The sequence below is a fragment of the Phycodurus eques genome, chromosome 3, assembly GCF_024500275.1.
Source record: "Phycodurus eques isolate BA_2022a chromosome 3, UOR_Pequ_1.1, whole genome shotgun sequence".
Classification (NCBI taxonomy): domain Eukaryota; kingdom Metazoa; phylum Chordata; class Actinopteri; order Syngnathiformes; family Syngnathidae; genus Phycodurus; species Phycodurus eques.
Window position 1 is genome coordinate 33542419 of NC_084527.1, and position 26067 is coordinate 33568485.

The 26067-nt window shown below is 44.4% G+C and overlaps 1 protein-coding gene across 1 annotated transcript; it reads left to right on the plus strand.

The window, feature by feature from the left end:
* Window positions 1-592: 592 nt before the first annotated feature.
* LOC133400464 (activated RNA polymerase II transcriptional coactivator p15-like) lies at window positions 593-26067 on the plus strand. The gene is made up of 5 exons (XM_061673175.1): window positions 593-685; window positions 9291-9360; window positions 9564-9683; window positions 18733-18841; window positions 24916-26067. The coding sequence occupies exons 2-5, from the start codon at window positions 9292-9294 to the stop codon at window positions 24993-24995; spliced, it is 378 nt and encodes a 125-aa protein (XP_061529159.1). The 5' UTR covers window positions 593-685; window position 9291; the 3' UTR covers window positions 24996-26067.

Consider the following 26067-nt stretch of genomic DNA (forward strand, 5'->3'; position numbering starts at 1 on the left):
CCGCCCTCGCCCGTGTGGAGTTTGCATGTTCTCCGTACGCCTGCGTGAGTTTCCTCGCACATCCGCAATAAACTCCGCTCCCGCCTTGACGATTGGCTTTGAGGGTGCAAGAATTTTGATCAGCCCCCTAGTTTTCTTAGAAAGGTTCAATGCGCTTGTTGTAAATCAGTACATAAATGCAGTATATCACACGTATATATGAATTATAAAATTAATATATATAATCTCTAATGATCATTATATCTGTTAAAATATATTTGTAAATGACTCGAAAGTCGTCGAAACCCAAGGCGACTTGACTCGGGACTTGCGTGTCTCGACTTGAGACCTGACTTGGGACCTGCTCCCACCTCTGCATACAGGTTTTTGCCCATGAACATAATCGTCTGTTTATAAAGTGAGATGACAGGTTTCATTGTGGTCGGTGCCGTTTGCGACCCAGGATATAATGCAGTGACACAAACGAGAGAAACAAACAAACAAAAACAACAACATGAGCGCGATCCCAGGGCCTGCCTGTAATATACTGCAGCTCCACCGGTGGCGCTAATGAACCAGCAAGCCGATTTAGCCGCTAGTCGACGAAGAAGAATTGGAAGCAGAGAAGAAGAATTTGAAGCAGAAGCAGCACAACTTCGGTGGAGACGATTCAGTCCAATTAAGAACTACGAATATACACATTCATGTAAGCCACCCCTTTTTTTGGGGGGGGGGGAATCGTGCGTTGGTTTGTAATTATTATTTTTTTGGGATTCCCTATTAGAAAAAAAAACATGTCGTATTTCATTTGTATCCAACAATGCGCGGTAGTTGAAAAGGCAAATTCCAATCGAGGCTCGGCCTACACACACGGTTGATTTATTGCGGCGCATGTGCGATGATTTCATTTGATGGTTTGCGTCGATATTGTCATATTGAGAAAGTCGCCTCGTAATTTAAAGTCTCCTCCGGTGTTTCTTTATAAAAAAAAAAAATATTTTTTTATCTTAAACACACTCGAAGTACATGTTGCTAATGTGCGCTCGTCGGTGGCAGCAACGTGCAAAATGTATTTCGTTTTTAAATTAAAAAAAAAAAAAAAAAATCATCATAATGAGCGTCCCTCAACGCAAAAATGTTGCTCGTCTCTTTGCACCACAACCCAACATTCCTCGCTCGAGACTTTCTCAAACGGTGCCAAATCAAGATGCGATCATTCACTCAGTCAAAGTACATTTCTTCGGAAAGCGTTTGGGATTGCCAGGCTGGTGTTTCCTCATGTTCTCTTTTAATATCTTTTTAATACGCGAAAAGTTGGTGTGAACATAATGCAAAATGTTGCATGTGGCTATTGGCGCACACTGCCGTTTGTCACCTCTGAAGGGTGAACGTGACGGCTGCATTTGCCAAGATGAATATGGTCGATTGAAATGTTGTCATTGCACCCAATTGCCCACTGTATTTAGGAAAGAATAACATCTTTTTTTTTTTTTTTTTTTTTTTTTTTTTTTTTTTTTAAGCAAACGAAGGCATTAAACAAGTGCAACCGCCATCGTTGGAAGGCTACCGATTGCTGTACTTAAAGCTCGAATTCGCGACGCTGGATCGGGGTTAACAAAGTTCTTTATTTGAAGCACAATTCCACAAGACCATTAACTTCCTGAAAAGTGTCAGAGCGTTGGTGAGGACTTTCAGGCAAATCAGGCCTTAACTTGCGTCACAATGAAGTTGTGGCGATTTCCGCTCGAAAATCTGACGGGCCTCGGCCTGTCACTGGAGCACATTTTTTAGGACAGTATATTTTCTCAGGAACGATCACAATAAATGCAGAAAGTATTTTATCTTTATTTTTTTTGAAAAGGGGTGGGGGGTGAGTGAGAGGTTTGCACGTTCTCCTCTTACCTGCGTGGGTTTCCCCTCTCTACTCCGGTTTCCTCCCACATCCCAAAAAACACGCACGGGAGGTGAATTGAAAAATCTAAATTGCCCCGTAGGGGTGAATGTGAGTACGAATGGTGGTTTGTTTATATGTGCCCTGCGATTGGCCGGTGGCCAGTGTGTACCCCGCCTCTCGCCCAGAGCGGTTAATCGGGACCAGTACCCCCGCGAAAGGTGAAAAACCGCAAAGTAGGATAACCCCCCTCACCTCCTAGGACTTTTTGTGTACGTGCATTTGGGTACCGGACTGTTTAAAATATGTAAACAGTATTGATACTTTATTTGAGACAAAGATTACAGCAGTACACGTATTTACTTAAATCTTTAATTATAAAACCGTATACAGTCATGAACGTTTATTATACAGGAATTAAAATTCATCAACATTGCCTTACGAGAGAGGCAAAAAGGAGGAAGCTTTCGCAGGGGCGCAGCGCTTAAGCGGCATTGTAAGGGCTCAACTCATCCAAAAAAAAAAAAAAAAAAACTAAGATACAGAATGCGAGAAAGTCAACAGCGTGGCAGGCGACTGGCGAGACACATCAAGGGAAGATGCTGGGTGAGGCTGCGATGATGCGCAGCCAATCAGCTCACGGGATAAATCCACCCGCGCTCTCGTTGGTCGATGTCGCGCCGGGAACCAATCATGCGCCTTGTATGAGTGCCCGCGGCATGTACAAAGCCTCGGAGTCAACTCATCGCTTTGTTTGGCGTGCAGGAAAACCTCTCTCGCGCATCAACATGAAACAACGCGTCTTTCCGCAATTTGGCGGTATTTATTTTTTTGTTGCCATTTTTATTTTTTGATGAATATTTTGGAAAAACCCGCACAGCACTAAATCCGCAAAACGTGAAGCGCAAAATGGCGAGGGAACACTGCATTAAACATTTGGCGCAGTGGTATAGAGTAGGGATGTCCCGATCCGATCTTTGGGATCGCAAATCAGTTCGATGTCTGAGATCAAAAGACGAATGTCAGATAAAAGTTCAGAATTCCAGCTTGTATTTCATGGTATTTACAGTACAGCTAGATGTGTTAAACAACTCAGGACAGAGCACCTTTTGTTTGAAGCCGCCCACTTTTCAAGGGAGCAGAAGTATTGGAACAGACATTATTAAATGAACTTAAAGTGAGTCACGCTTAATATTGGATCGCATAAATCTTACTTGCAATAACTGTATCCAGCCTGCGACCCCTTGACTTCACCAGACTGTTGCATTCCTCGTGAAATGCTTTTGCAGGCCTTGACTGCAGCCTCTTTCAGTGCTTGTTTGTTTCTGGGGGTTTCTCCCTTCAGTCTCCTCTTCAGGAGGTAAAATGCATACTCTATTGGGTTAAGGTCCAGTGGTTGGTCAGTGTAAGACCTTCCTCTTTTCCCCCCTGATGAAGTCCTTTGTTGTATTGGCAGTGCGTTTGTGTCATTGCCTTGTTGCATGATGACGCTTCTCCCCATTAGTTTGGATGCATTTTTCTATAAATTGCCAGACAAAATGGTTTTGCAGACTTCAGAATTCATTCTGCTGCTAACATTATCAATAAAGACGAGTGAGCCCGTTCCAGAAGCAGCCATGCAAGCCCAAGCCATGACATTACCTCCACCATGCTTCACAGATGAATTTGTTTTTTGGATCATAAGCAGATCCTTTCTTTCTCCATACTTTGGCCTTTCCATACTTTGGTAGAGGTTAATCTTGGTCTCATCAGTCGATAAAACTTTGTTCCAAAACTTTTGTGGCTCATCTCTGGACTTCTTTGCAAAATCAAATCTGGCCTCCTGTCATGGGTGTGTGTTCCGGTTGTTGTCTTCCCCCGGTCTCACACACACCTGCTCCTGAGAGCATCTTCACCACCTGTGCCTCGTTCACCCTATTTACACCTTTGCATTTAACCTCATGTCTCATTCGTTCTCGTCGCCAGTTGGTTGTACCTTGTCGTCGCGTTCCAGGATTCTTTGTTTCCACGTCACAGATTCACAGTAAGACTAGACCCTGGTCCAATTATCGACCTTGCCTTTTTGCCTCACGTTTTTGGATACTGTTGCCTTTTTTGGATTGCCTGCCTGTGTACCGACCTCTGCTCGTTGATTAAACCTCTCTCTTTTTGAAACTGTCCATTTGTTTTGGAGTCGTGCATTTTTGGGTCCTGTCCTCTGTTCCCTTCATGACAGAACAAACTGGCCATAACATGGACCCAGCAGACTCAGACCCGGTGCGCAAAGCCCTTCAAGCGCATGGTCAACGCCTCTGGAAGCAGGATGAGCAGCTTGCTGCCCGCCACCTTCATCTAGAGGGACTATCAGAACATCAGGACAATATGATGAGACAGGTGGCCTCACAGATTGAAGTTCTTATTAAAATGATTCAGAAAAAGGAACCAGTTGGCACAACACCCGATACCGCGACAGTACCGTTTTCATGTGACGCAGTTACCATGCAGCCACCTCCGCTGCTGTCTGCCCACAGCTCTCTCAACTGGAGAGGTTGTCTGGAGAGTCTGGGAATATTAAGCCGTTCGTCACTCAGTGCGAACTCCACTTTGAGCTGCAGGCAGCTGCCTCCCCCACCGAGCGGACCTATGCTGCAGACGGCAGTTTTATGGGCAAGATCGCTCACCGCACCCAAACACTCACATTGACATTTCCTGATTCTCACTCGGAACGCATTAGCTTTCATGTTTTTGACGCCATGAATCATGACCTTATTTTCAAGAACCCATGGTTGAAATTGCATGGCCCCCACATTGACTGGTCCTCTGGGCAGGTTATGCCATGTTGCAGCAATTGCGCCCAGAACTGTTTCAAGCCTCCATGTGATGTTCAGGGCTATGTTTCAAATGACAATCCACAGACCCCATCTGGGGATCGTGACTTATCTCAAATGCCCACCTGTTACCAGGACATTAAAGCCTTTATTTTTCAAGTCCAAGGCCAAATCCCTCCCACCCCACAGACCTTATGACTGTGCTGTTGACTTGCTGCCTGGAACCACACCCCCATGAGGGAGGTTATTCTCTCTTTCAGGGCAGGAACACAAGGCTATGAAGGAAGATGTGGAAGAATCACTGGCAGCCGGAATTATTCGCCCATCTTCATCCCCTGCGGAAGATGGATTTTTCTTTGTGGACAAGAAGGGCAAGACTCTGCGACCCTGTATCGATTACCAGGGTCTCAACGACATAACTGAAAAACAGGTACCCTCTTCCTCTCATCTCCACCGCCTTTGAGTTCCTGGAGGGAGCAAAGGTTTTCCGATAGGGGTCCCCAATTCATTTCGCAATTTTGGAAGGAGTTTTGCAATCTCGTAGGTGCTACCGTCAGTCTGTCATCTGGGTTACACCCTGAAGCCGATGGACAAACCGCGAGGCTGAACCAGGACCTGGAGACTGGGTTCCGATGTCTCGCTCCTGGTCTCAGAAACTGGTTTGGGTCGAATTCTCTCACAATTCTCTCCCCTCTGCATCCACTGCTCTATCGCCTTTTCACATTATGCATGGTTACCAACCATCTGTTTCCTGCCATAGCCCCAGAGTCCACAGTTCCAGCCGCATTGACCTCGGTGAGACGTTGCAGGAGGACCTTGGAGCGAGACCGCCAAATGCTGCTGCGCCAGGGATGGTCCTACAAGACCGCAGCTGACCGTAGGAGGACACCGGCCCCGAACTACAAAGTGGGTCAGCGAGTTTGGCTCTCCACCAAGCATATTCCACTCCGGGTGGAGTCCCGGCAGCTTGCTCACAGGTTCGTTGGGCCCTTCCCCATCACAAAGATCATCAAACCTGTCACCGTGAAGCTCAGGCTCCCAAGGTTGATGCAGGTCCACCCTGCTTTTCACGTTAGCCTGCTCAAGCCCGCCCAGGAGTCACCTCTGGTCCCGCCTTCCAGGCCCCCTCCTCCACCCCGGTTCGTGGATGGGGGGGCCTGTCTTCACTGTTAGACAGGCGGCTGTTGTCGTCTCGCTGTAGGGTGAGGGGGTTTCAATATGTGGTGGACTGGGAGGGTTACGGGCCTGAGGAACGTTCATGGGTGCCGTCTGCGTTTATCGTGGATGACTCGCTCGTTCGGGACTTCCACGTTGCGCATCCAGGGGCTCCGGTGCCACCTGGGGCCGGCCGTTAAGCGGGGGGTTCTGTCATGGGTGTGTGTTCCGGTTGTTGTTTTCCCCCTGTCTCATACACACCTGCTCCTGAAAGCATCTTAACCACCTGTGCCTCGTTCACCCTAATTACCCTTTGCATTTAACCTCATGTCTCATTCTTTCTCGTCGCCAGTTGGTTGTACCTTGTCGTCGCGTTCCAGGATTCTTTGTTTCCACGTCACAGATTCACAGTAAGACTAGACCCTGGTCCAATTATCGACCTTGCCTTTTTGCCTCACGTTTTTGGATACTGTTGCCTTTTTTGGATTGCCTGCCTGTGTACCGATCTCTGCTCGTTGATTAAACCTCTCTTTTTGAAACTCTCCATTTGTTTTGGAGTCGTGCATTTTTGGGTCCTATCTTCTGTTCCGTTCATGACGCCTTCCTATTCTTTTTGCTGATGAGTGGTTTGTATCTTGTGGTATGGCCTGTATATTTCTTCTATCGAAGTCTTCTTCAAACCTGATACCTTCACCCTTGCCCTGTGGAGGTTGGCAGTGATGTAATTCACTGTCGTCGTTGGGTGTTTCTTCACAGCTCTGTCAATGTTTCTGTCTTCAACTGCTGTTGATACCCTGGGTCGACCTATTCAGTGTCTGTTGCTCAGTAAACCAGTAGTTTTTCTTTTTCAGGACATTCCAAATTGTTGTATTGGCTATGCCCAATGTTTGTGCAATTACGCAGATTGATTTTCCCTCTTCTCTCAGCTTCAAAATGGTTTGCTTTTCTCCCAAAGACAGCGCTCTGGTCTCCATGTTTGCTTAACACCAAATGCAGTTTTCACAGGTAAAACCCAAAGCCAAAAACAAGCACTATCTAGTGTTAAAGCAATCAACCTAAAAGGCGACACCTGAGCAACTAGAAACACCCATCAATCACATGTTCCAATATTTCTGCTCACTTAAAAAGTGGGTGGGTTCAAACAAAACGTGCTCTGCGCTGAGCTGGTTTAACAAATCTCGATGTAAATACCATGAAATAAAAGCTGGAATTCTGAACTTTTCTCATTCATCTTTTGATCTAAAACCCAAATGTCTTCAGTATACAAGAAAAACAAATGAATGAATTGACCTTGCTGTTCCAATACTTTCGAAGGGGACTGTATATTTAATATTTTAAAATCCATATTTATTTATCCATACAAATTTGATAAATGAGCGCATTGATCAGACTTTTCACAAAAATGTCCATCCAGTCGTGCTGCAATTGGTAATCGAGTATTCTACTGCTGCTTCTATTGGAATAAATATAAGGATACAATATTTTTGCTTGGTTAAAAGGGCAATTATGACTAGATAAGAGAAAATGTGCCATTTCACTTAATATTGAACGACCATTTGGTTTCCTCCTAGATAATCAATATTTTTCTCAAATTCACATTGTGCATAGAGCAGGCAACTGCATTTATTGTCTGCAAACATTTCTCGTGAGGCAATTTCAAACAAATGTAAATAGATTTCAGTTTCAACTTGAAATTTCTTGTATCAAAAACATGAGGCATTAATATAAAAAAAAGAACATGTTTGTCATGTTATATAAAGGTACAATTGTATTCAACTGTGGTATCTCAAGCAGAAAAGGACACAAAGAATAATATAGTTTCATGTCGAATAGATGCTAGCTGTGTGCTGATCGACTGGTAAATAAAAAATGAATTAAAAAAAAAAAAAAAGAATTACAGTACAAGACCCTTCTTTCTTCTTGAGCATACGTGACAACAAGCCGCGCAATTCCCACAATGCAATGTGTATTTTGTTTTCTTCGCAACAATTAACATCCTTATTGTTCCGTTAAATGTCGTCATTTCTGTGTATGTTAACAGTGGTTCTCGGAATGTATACCTTATTGAGCTGTCACATTTATTGATTTATGTTGTACTGTTTATTTTATTACTATTATTATTGTTAAAATGAAACTATTACTTTAGGTAGTGTGTGAAAGAATTACCTCCTGGTCAATTCCTTTACAAGAGTGTGACCATCAAGGGGTTAACTGTTGAAAGGTAAGAAGAACTAATTAGCAATAATAACATAATGACTTATCCGTGTTCTGTTTGGGAGTATGATTTTAAATGGGTCAATGTTTTTTGTTGTTTTTTTGCTCGTAAATAATATGCAAAACAGTGAGAATAATCATAAACGATACTTATATGGTGGAGGTACACTGTTGCAATCATTTTGAAATGATTAAATTTAAATCATATGGATGTGTTAATGCTGAAAATGAAGTGATTATTTTTTCCCATGGGAAGTGGGTTAGACAACTATAAGACAACTATAACTCACTATAAGAACCAACCCATCTGGGTTGATCAAATAAAAGTAAAGGCTTTGTTTGTTTGTTTTTTGTATTTAAAATAAAATAATTTAATAGACCTGTGGAACGGCGGTCGACTGGTTAGCACATCTGCCTCACAGTTCTGAGGACACGGGTTCAAATCCGGCCTCGCCTGTGTGGTGTTTGCATATTCTCCCCGTGCCTACGTGGGTTTTCTCCGGGTACTCCGATTTCCTCCTACATCCCAAAAACGTGCATGGTTGGTTAATTGAAAACTCTAAGTTGCCTGTCGATGTGCGTGTGAATGGTGGTTTGTTTGTGTCCTGCGATTGGCTGGCGACCAGTTCAGGGTATACGCCGCCTCTCGCCCAGAGTCAGCTGGGATAGGCTCCAGCACGCCCGCAACCCGAGTGGGGATAAGCGGTCCGGAAAATGGTTGGATGGATATTTGATCTTTTTTGTTTGCTACTGCTTGTTGCAGACAAACGTCTTGTAACATATTTTGCCAAATGGTGCGACCAACTGAAAATGTTTTTTCAGTTGGTCGCACCAGTGCGACTAGTGTAAAAGTTAGTCTCGAGCCCTGCTAGTACTCTTGCTGATTATTGTGCTCAGTTTGAGTAATATCACTTGATCGAGCGTTTCTTAACATTCCATACTACAAAATCAGTCAATTAAGTATGATGATCGGATTGATATCCGTATCGGCCAAAACTCAAGGCTGCAGTATCTGACCAGAAGTGGAAAAAGTTGGATTGGGGCATCCCTAGTGTAAAGAGTCAGTAATCAACTTTTATTTTATGTTCTTCTCAAATGGCTGGGTGTACAGGTGCACCTTCTTATTTTTTGGGGGGGCGCACCATTGAGAAATTGGGGTGCATGTGTGACCAAATTGGTCACACTCTAGAGCCCTGAAAGCACTTAAAACGCTTATATTCATATATTCATCCCTTTCTCTGCAGAATGCCTAAACCAAAGGAAGTGCTCTCCTCCACATCTGGGAGTGACTCTGATAGTGATGTTGAAACCAAGGTTTGTTTTTCTTTTTTTTTTTTTTTTTTTTTACAGATACATTTGCCATTTGAAATGTTTTGGTCATAATTTCTTGCTCTTCTGTGTAAAAATATTTCCCCCGTGGTTATGTATTGTAAGGGAACAGTAAAGGGTGGGTGACCTTTTGAATTGTTTTAAAATTGCATTTGTATTCCATTATTTTTATTTTTTATTTTTTTTAGGCAAAGAGAAAGAAGTCAAGTGCACCAGAGAAACCGGTTAAGAAACCAAAGACGGGAGAGAGTGTTAAGCCTGGTGGGTCTTCCAAAGGCAGCAGTAACACTGGCGACAACATGTTCCAAGTGAGTGCATTCAGCAAATACGAACAATGCGTACACAAACGATAAGTCGTCTTAACATGTCTGAAAGTCTTTTGATAAAATACCCCAAGGATTCAAAATTGTAGCACTTTATAAACCCTATTTTTGGTCTTGTTACAATCCACCTGTTTGAGAGGGTGGCCCAGTCTCTTGTATGTGGGGGCAGACACATTACCAAACACAAATATGCCCGCACCTCCACCGCATCAAAAATTTCTCCGAGCAGTCTAGTATGGGCTGCTTAGCTGAAGCTGTTAGCTCATTCTAATTTGTGCAGCCAACTCGGGTTGCAACTAAAGATTGTAATGATCGATCTGTCGAGTATTATTATTATTATTTTTTATTAATCTACGAATTGGATAAAACTATTTTTTTTAATTTCCATCTGATTATATTTGAAAAATGGGACATTATTTAAAATTGACAGTGCAGAAAATGCACAAACATGGATTAGGATTTGGTTACTAGAAATTCCTATGATTTGGACAGTTAAGTTAATGTCTCAAAACTATTATTTGATTATAAAAACAGTTGTCGATTAATTTGATAATTGATGAGTTGTCGATTAATTATTGCACCGCTACATCGAGGGAAACGCTGCTTATCCTCCTGCTTTGATGTACTGTATTTTCCGCACTATAAGGCGGTCTTAAAGCCTTTAATTTTCTCAAAAATTCAACGGTGTGCCTTTTAACCCGGTGCGCCTTATGTGTGCACTGAGTTCCAAAATCTGTAAAAATGTTGTTGTCTGATTTTGTTCACCGCTCCGCTTCATTGACTGTCGGACCATTTCCCGCCGACATAGGGACGTAATACGTACACTACGTACGCTGGCAGCGATAAACCATTAGAGAACATTACGTAAAGCTATGCACAGTACGTGCGCTTGACTCCGCCACACCTCCGGTAGGTATACTGTACTACCGGTATGCTGCAAAACATTTGGTTGGCTAAGGCCCCCCCAAAATGGCATCAGCGAAGAGACATTCTTACGAGGCACAATTCAAGCCAAAGGCTATCATTTACATGGTTGTAAATGGGAATAGAGCAGCTGCGAGAGAACTCAAAATCAAGCACAAGAACAGCCGGCAGAAGCGTCTCTCCAGTCACCATTCGACTGAAGGCAATAACGATAGCACAAGACATGAAGATCGAACACTTTCAAAGAGGTCCGCCTTGGTGCTTTCGTTTTATAAAAAGGTGCCATCTCGCCATCTGCGCTCGGACTACCGTGGCGCAGCAACTGCTGGACATTGGTGTAAACGGGGCGTTCAAAGTGAAGTTGCGAATGGCGGGGGAGCAACGAATGAGAGACAGCGAACACACCTTTACGAAGACTGGGAGGCAGCGCCGGGCGAGTTACGCCACCATGTGAATGGATTGTGGATGCCTGGGCGAAGGTGTCTGCTTTGACTGTTGTCCAAGCTTTCGCGAAAGCCGGCATCATTGCTGAACTGCCACCCGGCAACGAGACTGACTCAGACGAGTACGAGAGGGAACCCGGCATGTTTGATGGCGAAATTACCCAGCTGTTCAATTTAGATACAGAAGATGAGGACTTCGATGGATTTCTGACAAAAGAGTGATCAAAAAATGGGTGTATTTTTAAATGCGTGGCAGAATACAGTTCTACCAAACTCATTGTTTTGCTTCCGTTACCTTGTTTTAGCATGCGCCGAATAATACGGTGCGCCTTATGTGTGGCTTTAGTACAGAAATAGACCCCGTAATTGGGACTGAGCCTTCCAATCTGGTGCGCCTTATGGTGCGGAAAATACGGTAGACTTTGACCTCTTCAGACCCAGATTGCAAATGAATGGCGCTTGTGCGAAGCCACCACTGGCTAATTTAATCATATCCCACTCAGCAAATACTTGTCATTGTTTGCAACACCCATCAGTGATCTTTATTTATTTAAAATAAAATAATCCATCCTGTTCAGCTGTTAGGAGGATCTTTATCCCTTTTATGCCGAAACAGTTTTACTGTGCCAAAGTGGAGTTTTTAAGCTGCAACTGTGGTTGTTGGTATTCTGATGGAATTGTATTGAAAGGTTCAGTCGGACGGAACAAAGTTTTAAAGTGGAGTGACAGTGAAAAGATAGATATAGGAAGTGAAGACAACAAAAGATCGGACATTAGCTGGAATAAAGATGAGGAAAGTAAATCATTACAGTGGATGAAATAAGTATTAAACATGTCACCATTTTTCTCACTCCATATATTTCCAAAGGTGCTGTTGACATGAAATTTTCATCAGATGTTTGGAACAACCCAAGTAATCCATACATACAAAAAAAGTACATCAAATAAGATCAGAAATTAAGTTGTGAAATGACAGGGAAAAAGTACAAAACACAAGACAGGGAGGTGCCAAAAGGCATGGAAAGACAAGACAACACCTAAAATCTATCACTAATCAAACCGCAATCTAGCCCCTTGTCAGTGCAGATGAATTTCAGCTGGTTTAGTCCTAATTGATGGCCTGCAAAAAGGTCTCATTGCCAAGGTGTGAGTCAAGACACATCTCATGATGGGTAAGAGCAAAGAGCTGTCTCAAGACCATCGCAAAGTAATTGTTGCAAAACATAACGGTGGCACTGGTTACATATCTAAGCTTCTGAACGTTCCAGTGAGCACGGTTGGGATCATAATACGTAAGTGGAAAGCCAATCATACCACCATAAATTTGCCTCGATCAGGTGCTTCTCGCAAGATTTCTGCCAGAGGAGTGCAAAGAATCATCAGAAGAGTTTTCCAAGAGCCAAGGACCACCTGTGGAGAGCTTCAAAAAGACCTGGAATTAGCAGCTACTGTTGTCACAAGGAAAACAGTGAGTCATGCACTCTGCCGCCATGGCCTGTATGCACGCTCACCATGCAAGACCCCCTTGCTGGACAAAAAAAAGCATGTCAAAGCGCCTTTGAAGTTTGCTGAACAACATTTGGACAAGCCATTTAAACACGGGGAGAATATAGTCTGGTCGGCTGAGCGCAAAATTGAACTGTTCGGATGCCATAATGCACACCACGTTTAGAGGAGAAATGGCACTGCACATCACCCTCAAAACGTCATACCAACAGTGAAGTTAGGAGGTGGGAACATGATGGGGTGGGGCTGCTTTTCAGCAAATGGTACTAGTAAACATACACATTATTGAAGGAAGGATGAATTGGCAAATCTGTCGACATTCTTTACAAAAATCTGCTGCCATCTACGAGGATGATGAAAATGAAACGAGGTTGGACATTTCAGCAGGATAGAGATCCAAAACATACTGCCAAGGAAACTCTCAATTGGGTTCAAAGAAAAAAAATAAAGCTGCTCGAATGACACAGCCAATCACCTGACTGAAAAATGTTGCTGTTAAACACGTACTTCAGCCACTGTATGCCGAGTACAACAACAGAGATTTAGATTTGAGTGTTGCATTGGGCAGTAGTGCTACACCCTGTGAAGGAAAGGACAGGCCAATATAGGACAGGACAAGGACAGGAGGGGAAGCATGCAGGACAGAGGTAGTGGACCCGGCTATACGACTGAAGTGTGGAGGGAGTGGCTATGTACATTCTAAACATCTTTAGAAATAGAATGCAAGTGAGGAGATACCCAGGAAGTTTGCATAGTTATGAGTTATCGCAATGAATGAGTGGCTCCACACCAAGCGAGTAAGTCCTAGAGTGAGTGTCTGCGGACACATGCAAGTGAATTGACACTGTCTCACATGCACAATAACCTTCAGAAGTGACGTGGAATTGTTGCGGCTGCACCGCGGGGGCTGAGGATCCCACCCCACCCAGCTGAGAGGCAGGGTCGGGCCCAGGAGCCCACAAGAGAGCAGCCCATTGGATGGGGCACCACCCGCACCAAGGGACCCAGGGTGGTCCACCGGCCCCAACCCCAGGAGAGCGAGACGCCCACCAACCTGCAAGGCCCGCCAATATAGCCAGTCCCCGCCCAGTCAGAGGGTGAGACAGTGTCCCCCGCTTGGTGGTGAGCATGCTTTGACAACGTGAGAGATTGCGTGATTTCCGAAGACGAAAAACATGGGGGCGCCCCTTGTAGCTACGACAAGACAAAATTTCTCTTTCTTTCCTTTTTCAGCAGCGGATTGTCGCTTCGTTCTTTTCTCTTTTCCTTCACCAGCTTCGCTAGTAGTGGTAACTCACAGAGAACTACTTGAGATTCTCGCAGCTACGTCAACGCCAACGCGTGTGTCACGGAAGATGCCAGCTGCTGAAGAGAAAAACGGCGGATTCTTCGACAAACTCTGAGACTGGAATATAAAGTCATGAAAGAAACTACGCCTGGCATTTAATCATGACGCATGCGCGACAATCAAATTTTCCCGGACATTCCAGAAAACACACCGTAAGACCCCGAGGCGCATATTAAAGAATCTTTAAAAAAAATAAAAATAGATAAGCCAGCCCGGCTGACTGTCGAGCCTACGTGGCGGCCATGTTGGAAAGGTCGTCGTGACCATGAAGGCAACGGGGCGCTACCCTTCGTGTTTCCATTTTGACGAACAAAAACAACAGCTTTCATGTTTTGTAGTATTTATCTGGCACTGTCTGCCCAAACGTGGATGTTGCAGCTCTCTTATAACTTGAGAAAACACCTTGCAGTAAATTGCAGATCTTTTTTTTTTGTAGTTTTGGCTGTGCATACACGCGCGCGCACATCAGAATTTGCACATTCATATTTTGTTTATTGATGTTCATGCTGTGGTTAAAAAAATCTCAAGTTACTCACTATTTAATCAGTACTTGAGTAATGATTTCACTGTATACTTTTTACTCAATCTTTTTGGAGGATGACTTTTTACTTTTATTTGAGTTACATTACTCTAACTTGAGTACAATATTTGGCTGCTCTATCCACCTCTGGAGCAGACATCCTCTATTGCTACTCTTACGTTTATGCAACATTTTTGCTCATCAGATCCGCCAGTGCCGTATTTGTTGCACTGGTCTTTTGCATTTTTGCGTTGAGGTGCTGCGGGTCGTGGCCCTGGTTGTGGTCCCAGCGGAACCGCGAAGCATACGTAACATCGGCGACAAGAACTGATCCGCTAGTACATCTTGTATTAATTCGGAAACATGACAACAAATATCTCATTAATTTACGGATGTTAATGTTAAATTTATTAAGCGACGAAGCGATGTTAGGGATTATGGAATCCCCCAGACCCCTTACAATGTTTTTTTTTGTTTGTTTGTTTGTTTGTTTTTTTTGGTCACCTTTTTCATGCCTTTGGTGTTTGCATGTCTGAGAATTATTCAGGCTACAACATTTGGCAAACTTTACACAATTGTCAATTGTATATAATATATATATATTGTCAATAACTGCAAACTCATGGAATCCTGCAGATCAAATCCCAGATTACCCCGTTCCAACAGGAAACATGAAGCATTTAGGTATTTATATTTCGCCAAAACTCACAGAGCGTACCAATCTAAATTCCACACCACTTCTGGAAAACATCTCAGATGATTTAAGACGCTAGAATAATTTGTCTATTAAGTATAATCACTACTGGGGAGAATAGGCACAATAAAAATGAAAACTGTACCTCAAATAAATTATTTATTCTCTATGATTCATTTTAAGACCACGTTTAAATGGTTTCAAACATTAGATTTGGCCATAATTTTGTATTAAAAAAATAAATTAATAAGAAAAAAAATACTAATTATAGTTTAGTCACTCTTCAGAAAAGTAAACGGGAGGGAGGCCTAAATGCTCCCAACTTTAAACACTATTGGCTAGCTAACCAATTGCAATACCTCATCAAATGGTTGCACCACAACGAGGAGCATCATTCTTGCCCAGAATTGGAGCAGATAGACTGCAACATCATCAAACTGCCATTTATTTAGTTAAAAAGCTCCTCGGTGGCAAGGCCCCGGGGGTGGATGAGATTCGCCCGGAGTTCCTCAAGGCTCTGGATGTTGTAGGGCTGTCCTGGTTGGCACGCCTCTGCAACATCCATGGGGTACCGAAGCCCCTGATACGGGCTGTTCGGTCCCTGTACGACCGGAGTCAGAGTTTGGTCCGCATATCCGGCAGTAAATCGCACTCGTTTCCGGTGAGGGTTGGACTCCGCCAAGGCTGCCCTTTGTCACCGATTCTGTTCATAACTTTTATGGACAGAATTTCTAGGCGCAGCCAAGGCGTAGAGGGGGTCCGGTTTGGTGGCCTCCGTATTGCATCTCTGCTTTTTGCAGATGATGTGGTTCCGTTGGCTTCATCAAGCAGTGATCTCCAACTCTCATTGGAGCAGTTCGCAGCAGAGTGTGAAGCGGCTGGGATGAGAATCAGCACCTCCAAATCTGAGACCATGGTCCTCAGTTGGAAAAGAGTGGTGTGCCCTCTCCAGGTCGGGGATTAGATCCTGCCCAAGTGGAGGAGTTCAAGTATCTTGGGGTCTTGTTCACGAGTGAGGGAAGACTGGAACGGGAGATCGACAGGCGGATCGGTGCAGCGTCTGCAGTGATGCAGACTTTGTATCGATCCGTTGTGGTAAAGAAGGAGCTAAGCTGCAAGGCGAAGCTCTCGATGTACCGGTCGATCTTCGTTCCTACCCTCACCTATGGTCACAAGCTGTGGGTCGTGACCGAAAGAACAAGATCCCGGATACAAGCGGCCGAAATGAGTTTCCACCCCAGGGTGTCCGGGCTCTCCCTTAGAGATAGGGCGAGAAGCTCGGTCATCCGGGAGGATCTCAGAGTAGAGCCGTTGCTCCTTCACATCGAGAGGAGCCAGATGAGGTGGCTGGGGCATCTGATTCGGATGCCTCCCAGACGCCTCCCTGGTGAGGTCTTCCGGGCACGTCCCACCGTGAGGAGACCCCGGGGACGACCCAGGACACGCTGGATAGACTACATCCTTCGGCTGGCCTGGGAACGCCTCGGGATCCCCGTGGAAGAGCTGGATGAAGTGGCTGGGGAAAGGGAAGCCCTGCTAAAGCTACTGCCCCCGCGACCCGACCTCGGATAAGCGGTAGAAGACGGATGGATGGATAAAAAAAAAAATTTTTTTGGGGGGGGGGCTGTCGTGCTGCCTCATTGGAGCAGGACAGGAGGAGGCAGCAGGCCGAGCCACTCTCTGTCTCAGCTGACCAGTTGTCGCGATGTTAACTGTCTCGTCAACCAACAATGGGCAGAGTGCAGTCATGCCAGTAACAGGCAAAAAGGTTATTTCCACAAAGATTTGGGATCTTGTGTTTCACAAAAGTGATTGACGTGTGTGTGTGCCTGATCTGTTGCGCGTCTCTCGCAGTCAGTAAAAGAGGCAGTGTGGAACAGCATTTAACTAAAGTTCACAGCTACTTCTCCTGGGACTCGCGCAGAAAGTAGGCTCTGTAAAGAGGAGGTAAAAGAGTTGAAAAGTACAGTCTCCATATATCAAACCGACAGAAGCGTCGTTGAAAGTGGAGCATACCCTGACCAAGCACATAAAGCCCTTCACCATAGTGCGATCATTAGGAGGCTTTGACCACAGTGACGAAATCATGATTCTGGGACCTTAAAAATAATACGGATTCTGGAAATGGTCAGGATGTAACATACATAATTTGTTAGTGAATATTATGTGAGGTTTTGTAAAGGAATTGTTCCCTTTTGAAGTACTAAAATGCACATACAGGAAATTGGTGTTACAGTCCCCTCCAAAAGTATTGGAACAGCAAGGTCAATTCCTTTTGTTTTTGTTGTATACTGACGACATTTGGGTTTCAGATCAAAAGATGTATATGAGACAAAAGTTCAGAATTCCAGCTTTTATTTCATGGTATTTACAGCCACATGTTAAACAGCTCAGCTCAGCTCACCTTTTGTCTGAAGCCACCCACTTTTCAAGTGAGCAAAAGTATTGGAACATGTGACTGACTGGTGTTTGTAGTTGCTCAGGTGTTGCCTTTTGGATTAATTGCTTCAACTTTAGTGGTTGTTTTTGACTTTGGGTTTCACCTGTGAAAACTGCATTTGTTGTTAAGCATACATATGAAGACCAGAGAGCTGTCTCAGGGAGAAAAGCAAACCATTTTGAAGCTGAAAGTAAAGGAATATCGATCAGGTATTGCACAAACATTGGACATAGACACTACAACAATTTGGAATGTCTTGAAAAAGGAAAAACTACTGGTGTACCGAGCAACAGACGTCGACCAGGTCGGCCAAGGGTATCAACAGCAGTTGATGACAAACATTGAGAGCTGTGAAGTAACACCTGAAGACAACGGTGACATCACTGCCAACTTCCACAGGGCAGGGGTGTAGGTATCACAATCCACTGTTCAAAGATGACTTCATGAGAAGAAACATACAGGCCATACCACAAGATGCAAACCACTCATCAGCGAAAAGAGGTGGAAATAATGTCATGGCTGCTTCTGACACAGGCTCACTCGTCTTTATTGATGATGTAAGTCATGATGGTAGTAGCAGAATGAATACTGAACTCTTCAAAACCATTTTGTCTGGCAGTTTACAGAAAAATGCATTCAAACTAATCGGGAGAAGCGTCATCATGCAACAAGGCCAATGACCTAAAACACACTGCCAACACAACAAAGGACTTCATCAGGCCAAGTCAATCACCGGACCTTAAGCCAATAGAGCATGCATTTTACCTCACGAAGAGGAGACTGAAAGAAGAAACCAACAGAAACAAACAAGAACTGAAAGAGGCTGCAGTAACGGTCTGGAAAAGCATTTCAAATGAAGAACGCAACAGTCGGGTCAAGTCAATAGGTCGCAGGCTTGATGCAGTTACTGCAAGTTAGGGTTATGCCACCAAATATAAAATGTTATTCACTTTAATTTCACTTTTTTTTTTTTCGTGCTTTAACGTTTCATTGCACAAACAAGTTAGAGCATATCTAATGATTTTGTTGAACTATCTCAAGGAATATTTCAGGACAGCTCTTTAGTGTGTTCAACCTCGATATACAGTACATTGTTGAAATGCTATAATTCAAAATCTATTCAAGCCGAAACTCAAATTTAAAGTTTGTCTTTTTACAGATCGGAAGGATGAGATATGTCTCCGTTCGGGACTTCAAAGGTAAAGTTCTGATCGACATCAGAGAGTACTGGACGAATCCAGATGGGGATATCAAGCCTGGAAAGAAAGGTAACCCCATTAAACTGTACATACCAATAAATTGTCTTCGTTCAAGTATGCCACTTTTCAGCTCTATGGCTAACAAAGCCATTAAAATGTAAAAGGCCAATTAATTCATCAAATGCATGTTAGTAGTTAAAAAATTGTGGGGGGGGGGCGATTACTGGAGTACTCGACGAAGTACCAATCAGTACTAGACAGACTCGATCGTGATAGCCCTAATGCCAGTGTGTAAGAGGCTTGAATGAGGCCGTACTGGCAATCCGAGGAAGAGGTTTATCAGTGATGGCTAAATTGTGAAGCAAACACATCAGTTATATTTTGAACTTGCAATTTCAACATGGGCTTGTCAAGATATTAGGACCCCCTCAAAATGATTTTACGAGTAGCCCTAAGCAATTCGTTTGTTTAGAATTTCATGGCAGAGTTGGGCTACCCCCTGGACTGATTTCCATTCATTGACAGGCAGTCCCACAAATGTTTGTGGACTTGTGTGACATGGGCTGGAAAAAACCCTTGATTTTTTTTTTTTTTTTTTTTTTTTTGTATAGCTGTGGAGAGCATATCTGGCCGTATACATTATACTGTATGTACATGTTGTGTGGTATTTTAATTTGCCTCACAGCATTTGTACACGAGTTATATCTAAATGGCGTAAAAGGTCTGAACACCTGTTCAAATGCCAGGGTTTTGTGATGTAAAAGAATCGGACTGACAATTTCGAATCGGACGAAAGAATCGGACTGACAATTTCAAAACTTTTTCCACTCTGTGTGACCTATATTCTGTACAACTCGATTAAAACACAAAAAAATAAACAACTGAGATCATGTGGTTGCACAAGTATGCACACCCTCTTATAACTGGGGATGTGGCTCTGCTCAGAATTGACCAATCACAGTCAAACTCTGGCCCGACCAATTCTTCGGCCAGCCGATTTTATGAGTCGTTTTTAGCCCCTTTCAAAATATCATAATTGGTCGAGTCCTGCTGATTAAACACTATGTCCTTAATTTCACTGGAAATAGTAAGTGCTGTTAAGTAGGGGTGGGTAAAAATATCGATTCATTAATGCATTGCAATTCTTCCCCCCGCAATTCATTATCGATTCAGCAAATTCTTTGAATCAATTTACCTCCTGGCCAGTGGGGGAAACTTTGCATTTGATAGGCGTTGCACTGGCGGATGCGGCACTCGACCAAGCAACAATAACAATGGTGACTAAGCAAGCGTCGCGGCAGCAGCAGTGGTACGCGAGTGACTTCTACTTTCAAATCTGATGTTTGGGTTCCTTTTGGATTCCCCTGTAAATCCAGAACACAGGAAATGGACAAAAGACACTTGAACCACGATTCGCAATACGAACGTGAAAATACGTTAGAGGTCATCGTCCTGTGCTCATCACGGGTTGTCCATAACGAACACCATGTTCAAGCATAAGGGTGTCCACACGTGCACTTGGCACCAGGACACCCAAGGTCGGAGTTCGATGATCGACTTTGTGGTCGTGTCATCGGGATTGCAGCCGCATGTCTTGGACACTCTGGTAAAGAGAGGGGCGGAGCTGTCAACTGAACAACACCTGGTGGTGAGTTGGCTCCAATGGTGGGGGAAGATGCCGGTCTGACGTGGCAGGCACAAACGTATTGTGAGGGTCTGCTGGGAATGTCTGGCGGAATCCGCTGTCAGAAGGAGTTTCAACTCCCACCTCCGACAGAACTTTGCCCATGTTCCGGGGGAGGCAGAGGACATCGAGTCAGAGTGGACCATGTTCCGCGCCTCTATTGCTGAGGCGAACGACCGGAGCTGTGGCTGTAAGGTGGTTTGTGCCTGTCGTGGCGGCAATCCCTAAACCCGTTGGTGGACACAAACGGTGAGGGATGCCGTCAAGCTGAGAAGGAGTCCTATCGGGCCTTTTTGGCCGGTGGGACTCCTGAGACAGCTGCTGGCCAAGCGGAATGCAGCTTTGGTGGTCGCTGAAGCAAAAACTCTGGTATGGGAGGAGTACGGCGAGGCCATGGAGAAAGACTTCCGGACGGCTTCGAGGAAATTCTGGTCCACCATCCGGCGTCTCAGGAGAGGAAAGCAGTGCACCACCAACACTGTGTATAGTGGTTATGGGGCGCTGGTGACCTCGACTCGGGACTTTGTGAGTCGGTGGGGAGAATACTTCGAATACCTCCTCAATTACATCGACACGCCTTCCCATGAGGAAGCAGAGTGTGGGTTCTCTGAGGCGGGCTCTCCTATCTCGGGGTTTGAGGTCACAGAGATGCTTAAAAAGCTCCTCCGTGGATGAGATTCGCCCGAGTTCCAAAAGGCGCGGGATGTCGTGGGGCTGTCCTGGTTGACACGCCTCTGCAACGTTTCGTGGACATCGGGGACAATGCCTCTGGATTGGCAAACTGGGCTGGTGGTCCCCCTTTTTAAGAAGGGGGACTGGAGGGTGTGTTCCAACTACAGGGGGTTCACACTCCTCAGCCTCCCTGGTAAGGTCTATTCAGTGTGGTTTTCATCCTGGCTGTGGAACAGTGGACCAGCTCTACACCCTCGGCAGGTTCCTTGAGGGTGGATGGGAGTTCGCCCAACCAGTCTACATGTGTTTTGTGGACTTGGAGAAGGCGTTCGACCGTGTCCCTCGGGGAGTCCTGTGGAAGGAGTTTCGGGAGTACGGGGTACCGAACCCCCTGATTCGGGCTGTTCGGCCTCTGTACGACCGGTTTCAGAGTTTGGTCCGCATATCCGGCAGTAAGTCTGACTCGTTCCCGGTGAGGGTTGGACTCCGACAAGGCTGCCCTTTGTCACCGATTCTGTTCATAACTTTTATGGACAGAATTTCAAGGTGCAGCCGAGGCGTAGAGGGGGTCCGGTTTGGTGGCCTCAGTATTGCATCTCTGCTTTTTGCAGATGATGTGGTTCTGTTGGCTTCATCAAGCCGTGACCTCCAACTCTCACTGGAGCAGTTCGCAGCCGAGTGTAAAGCGGCTGGGATGAGAATCATCACCTCCAAATCTGAGACCATGGTCCTCAGCTGGAAAAGGGTGAAGTGTCCTCTCCAGGTCAGGGAGGAGATCATACCCCAAGTGGAGGAGTATCTTGTGGTCTTGTTCACGAGTGAGAGAAGAATGGAACGGGGTCTGCAGTGATGCGGACTTTGTATCGGTCCGTTGTGGTAAAGAGTGAGCTAAGCCGAAAGGCGAAGCTCTCAATTTACCGGTCGATCTACTTTCCTACCCTCACCTACGGTCACGAGCTGTGGGTCGTGACTGAAAGAACAAGATCCCGGATACGAGCGGCCGAAATGAGTTTCCTCCGCAGGGTGTCCGGGCTCTCCCTTAGAGAGAGGGTGAGAAGCTCGGTCATCCGGGATGATCTCAGAGTAGAGTCGCTGCTCCTCCACATCGAGAAGAGCCAGATGAGCTGGCTGGGGCATTTTATTCTGATGCCTCCCAGACGCCTCCTTGGTGAGGTGTTCCGGGCAAGTCCCACCGGGAGGAGACCCCGGGGACGACCCAGGACACGCTGGAGAGACTACGTCCTTCGGCTGGCCTGGGAACGCCTCGGGATCCCCCCGGAAGAGCTTGACGAAGTGGCTGGGGAGAGAGAAGTACTGGCGTCCCTGCTGAAGCTACTGCCCCCGCGACCCGACCTCGGATACGCGGTAGAAAATGGATGGATGGATGGATCGTCTCCCTCCACTTAGACAAATATATTAATATAAAAATTAACGAAGAACAATAAGATATCTAATATAAATCAATATATTTACGTCCAGAAGGCTAACTCGCTGAGGACAGATCGCTCCAATTTGATCGTAGCAATATAAAATGATACATCGATATGTCTTAGCGTTGTCACGATTGAATTGTTTAGAATCTATTATCCAATTGTTTCATCGAATAACCGAGTAATCACCCCCCCCCCCAAAAAAGGTCTCATCATGACACATTTGTGGCCATTTCAAGGATTTTGTGCAATCTGAGCCATTTTCTTCTTCAGCCAACATTTTCTTCTTCCGAAGCATCTTTTTTGCCACTGAGTGTTTTCTGCTCCTTTATCTGCCGTTGCTTTTGTGACATGCCTGTGATGCTTCTAGCTTTTTGATGACATATGTCAGATGAGTGCACCGTGAGCGTCCATACTGCACACACATCGGCCTCATATCAGATTTACAGTGGGTACGGAAAGTATTCAGATCCCCTTAAAATTTTCACTCTGTTATATTGCAGCCATTTTCTAAAATCATTTAAGTTCATTTCCCCCCTCATTAATGCACACACAGCACCCCATATTGACAGAAGAAAACGTAAATGTTTAAATTTTTGCAGATTTCGAAAAACTGAAATATCACACAGCCATAAATATTCAGACCCTTTGCTGTGACACATATATTTAACTCTGGTGCTGTCCATTTGATCATTCTTGATGGTTCTACACCTCCATTGGAGTGTGTTTGATGATAAAGATTGGACATGATTAGGAAAGCCACACACCTGTCTAAATAGAACCTTACAGCTCATGTCAGAGCAAATGAGAATCACGAGGTCAAAGGAACTGCCTGAAGAGCACAGTGACAGAATTGTGGCAAGGCACAGATCTGGCCAAGCTGAGCAAAAAAATTCTGCTGCACTTAAGGTTCCGAAGAGCACAGTGGCCTCCATAGTCCTTAAATGAAAGACGTTTGGGACGACCAGGACCCCTTCCAAGAGCTGGCCGTCCGGCCAAACTGAGCAATCGGGGGAGAAGAGCCTTGGTGGGAGAGGTAAAGAACAACCCAAAGATCACTGTGGCTTTGCTCCAGAGATGCAGTCGGGAGATGGGAGAACGTTCTAGAAAGTCAACCATCACTGTAGCCCTCCACCAGTTGAGACTTTATGGCAGAGTGGCCCGACGGAAGTCTCTCCTCAGTACAAGACACGTGAAAGCCCGCATGGAGTTTGCTAAAAAACACCTGAAGGACTCGAAGATGGTGAGAAATAAGATTCTCTGGTCTGATGAGACCAAGATAGAACTTTTTGGCCTTAATTCTAAGTGGTATGTGTGGAGAAAACCAGGCACTGCTCTTCACCTGCCCAATACAGCCCCAACAGTGAAGCATGGTGGTGGCAACATCATGCTTTGGGGGTGTTGTTCAGCTGCAGGGACAGGACGACCGGTTGCAATCGAAGGAAAGATGAATGCGGCCAAGTACGGGGATATCCTGGGCGAAAACCTTCTCCAGAGTGCTCAGGACCTCAGACTGGGCCGAAGGGTCACCTTCCAACAAGACAACGACCCTAAGCACACAGCTAAAATAACAAAGGAGCGCCTTCAGAACAACTCTGTGACTGTTCTTGAATGGCCCAGCCAGAGCCCTGAATTAAACCCAATTGAGCATCTCTGATGAGACCTGAAAATGGCTGTCCACCAACATTCACCATCACCATATTATATATTTTATATATTATTTATATATTTTATATATTATATTATGAGTGTCACATCAAAGAGTCTGAATACTTATGGCTGTGTGATATTTCAGTTTTTCCTTTTTAAGAAATCTGCAAAAATGTCAACAATTAGTTTTTTTTCTGTCAATATAGCGTGCTGTGTGCACATTGAGGGGGAAAAAATGAACTTAAATGATTTTAGCTAATGGCTGCAATATAACAAAGAGTGAAAAATTTCAAGGGGTCTGAATACTTTGCGTACCCACTGTATTTGCTGTTACTATAGACCTGTGTAATTTTGACACCAGCGGTCTTTGCCAGTGCCCATGTCATGTAACAACCCACAGCGCACCACACATCGACATTTTGATCAACAAAGTGAATCATGTGTTTTGATCAAAGATGGTTAAAAACATTTGACAGGAGGCCTTTATCATCGGACCCGAATCCAAGTTGAAGAATAAGGATTAAAGTATGTATCGTATGTATGAAGTATAATAAGGATTAAAGTAGACACAGAAAGCAGCCTGTGCACTCGCGATAGAAAACGCTCGAAATTCGCCAATCATTTCTCCTTCAACAAATCAAACAATGACCCAAGTATGTCTTAAATGTTTTTGTTTGTTTGTTTGTTTGCCCCCCCAAATCTTACAGGCATCTCCCTGAATCCTGAACAATGGAACCAACTGAAAGACCAGATTTCCGAAATTGATGACGCCATTAAGAGTATATAAGCAATCCTTGGAACCTTTGAAAATGTTGGTTAACTCGTTTTGTAAAAAAAAAAAAAAAAAAAAAAAGCCTGGGATTCTTTTGTAACTGACTTTGACGGAATATTTAATTTGTCACAGTTTAGCGTTAATGCTGTTGCATCTCTTTTTTTATTTTTATTTTTCCATGTGAAGCTTGTTATTGAGCAGTGTACCTTTTGAGCTGTGTACCTGTGAGCTATGTTGTAGATAGCGGTAAATAGAGGCTGCTTATCCTAGCGTGGCACATTTACAGTTCATAGTAAAACTAAAACAGTTGATTGGTATTAAAGTTTTGCAAAAGTTGCAAGATCGTGTTCATAGTCTGACTGTCATAGCAAGCAAAACAAATTTTTAACTGCTCTTTCAATCAGGAGCGATGATATCATGCGTATATCTGATGACCGAGCCCCAAATACCTACAGGCTCTTAATAAATGACATTATTCAAAACGTATGGCATGAATTAACTCATAAATTGTTTCTGTTTTGAGAAGGAATGTTGTGAATCAGTCCAAAGTTTTAACATACACTATAAGGCGATCACGGCACTTACTACCGTATATCATCATTTGGATAGACTATAGCTATGCTATACAATAAAGCAGTACATCTTGAGGGGGATAACCTTTCAACTAAACCACATGCAAACTACACTGAAAGGTATTGAACAAGTACAAACTCCAGAAGCATCTTGCCGGGAGCCGTACTTCCTCTGTGCCGTAGCAAATAACATGGACACTATAAATGTACAATCCGGCGAGTTAAGGTCAACTATAACAGTCGTTTTCATCATTTGATCAATAATGTAAAGATGATTTTTTTGTTTGTTTGTTTGTTTGTTTTAAAGCAATTATGCTTCCTGGGTTTTGTCGGGTTTAATTTCTCCCACGCTGCAACAGCCTCGCTTCAAGTCCTATTTTCAAAGTTAGCGATGATTTCAAATTGTAGGCATTCGTAGTAATGGCAATCCGAATTGACGGAGCAAATGGTGGTGGCCCACGGAAATACACTTCTTGCATAACGGTAAAAAATAAATAAACTTGCTTCCTAAAAAA

What these genes read in the sequence shown, in the direction of transcription:
- LOC133400464 (XM_061673175.1), top strand. Translation starts at nt 9,292, where the DNA reads ATGCCTAAACCAAAGGAAGTGCTCTCCTCCACATCTGGGAGTGACTCT. An exon ending in CTGGCGACAACATGTTCCAA is followed by an intron (nt 9,684 to 18,732) that starts GTGAGTGCATTC and finishes GTCTTTTTACAG; the next exon opens with ATCGGAAGGATGAGATATGT. An exon ending in TATCAAGCCTGGAAAGAAAG is followed by an intron (nt 18,842 to 24,915) that starts GTAACCCCATTA and finishes CAAATCTTACAG; the next exon opens with GCATCTCCCTGAATCCTGAA.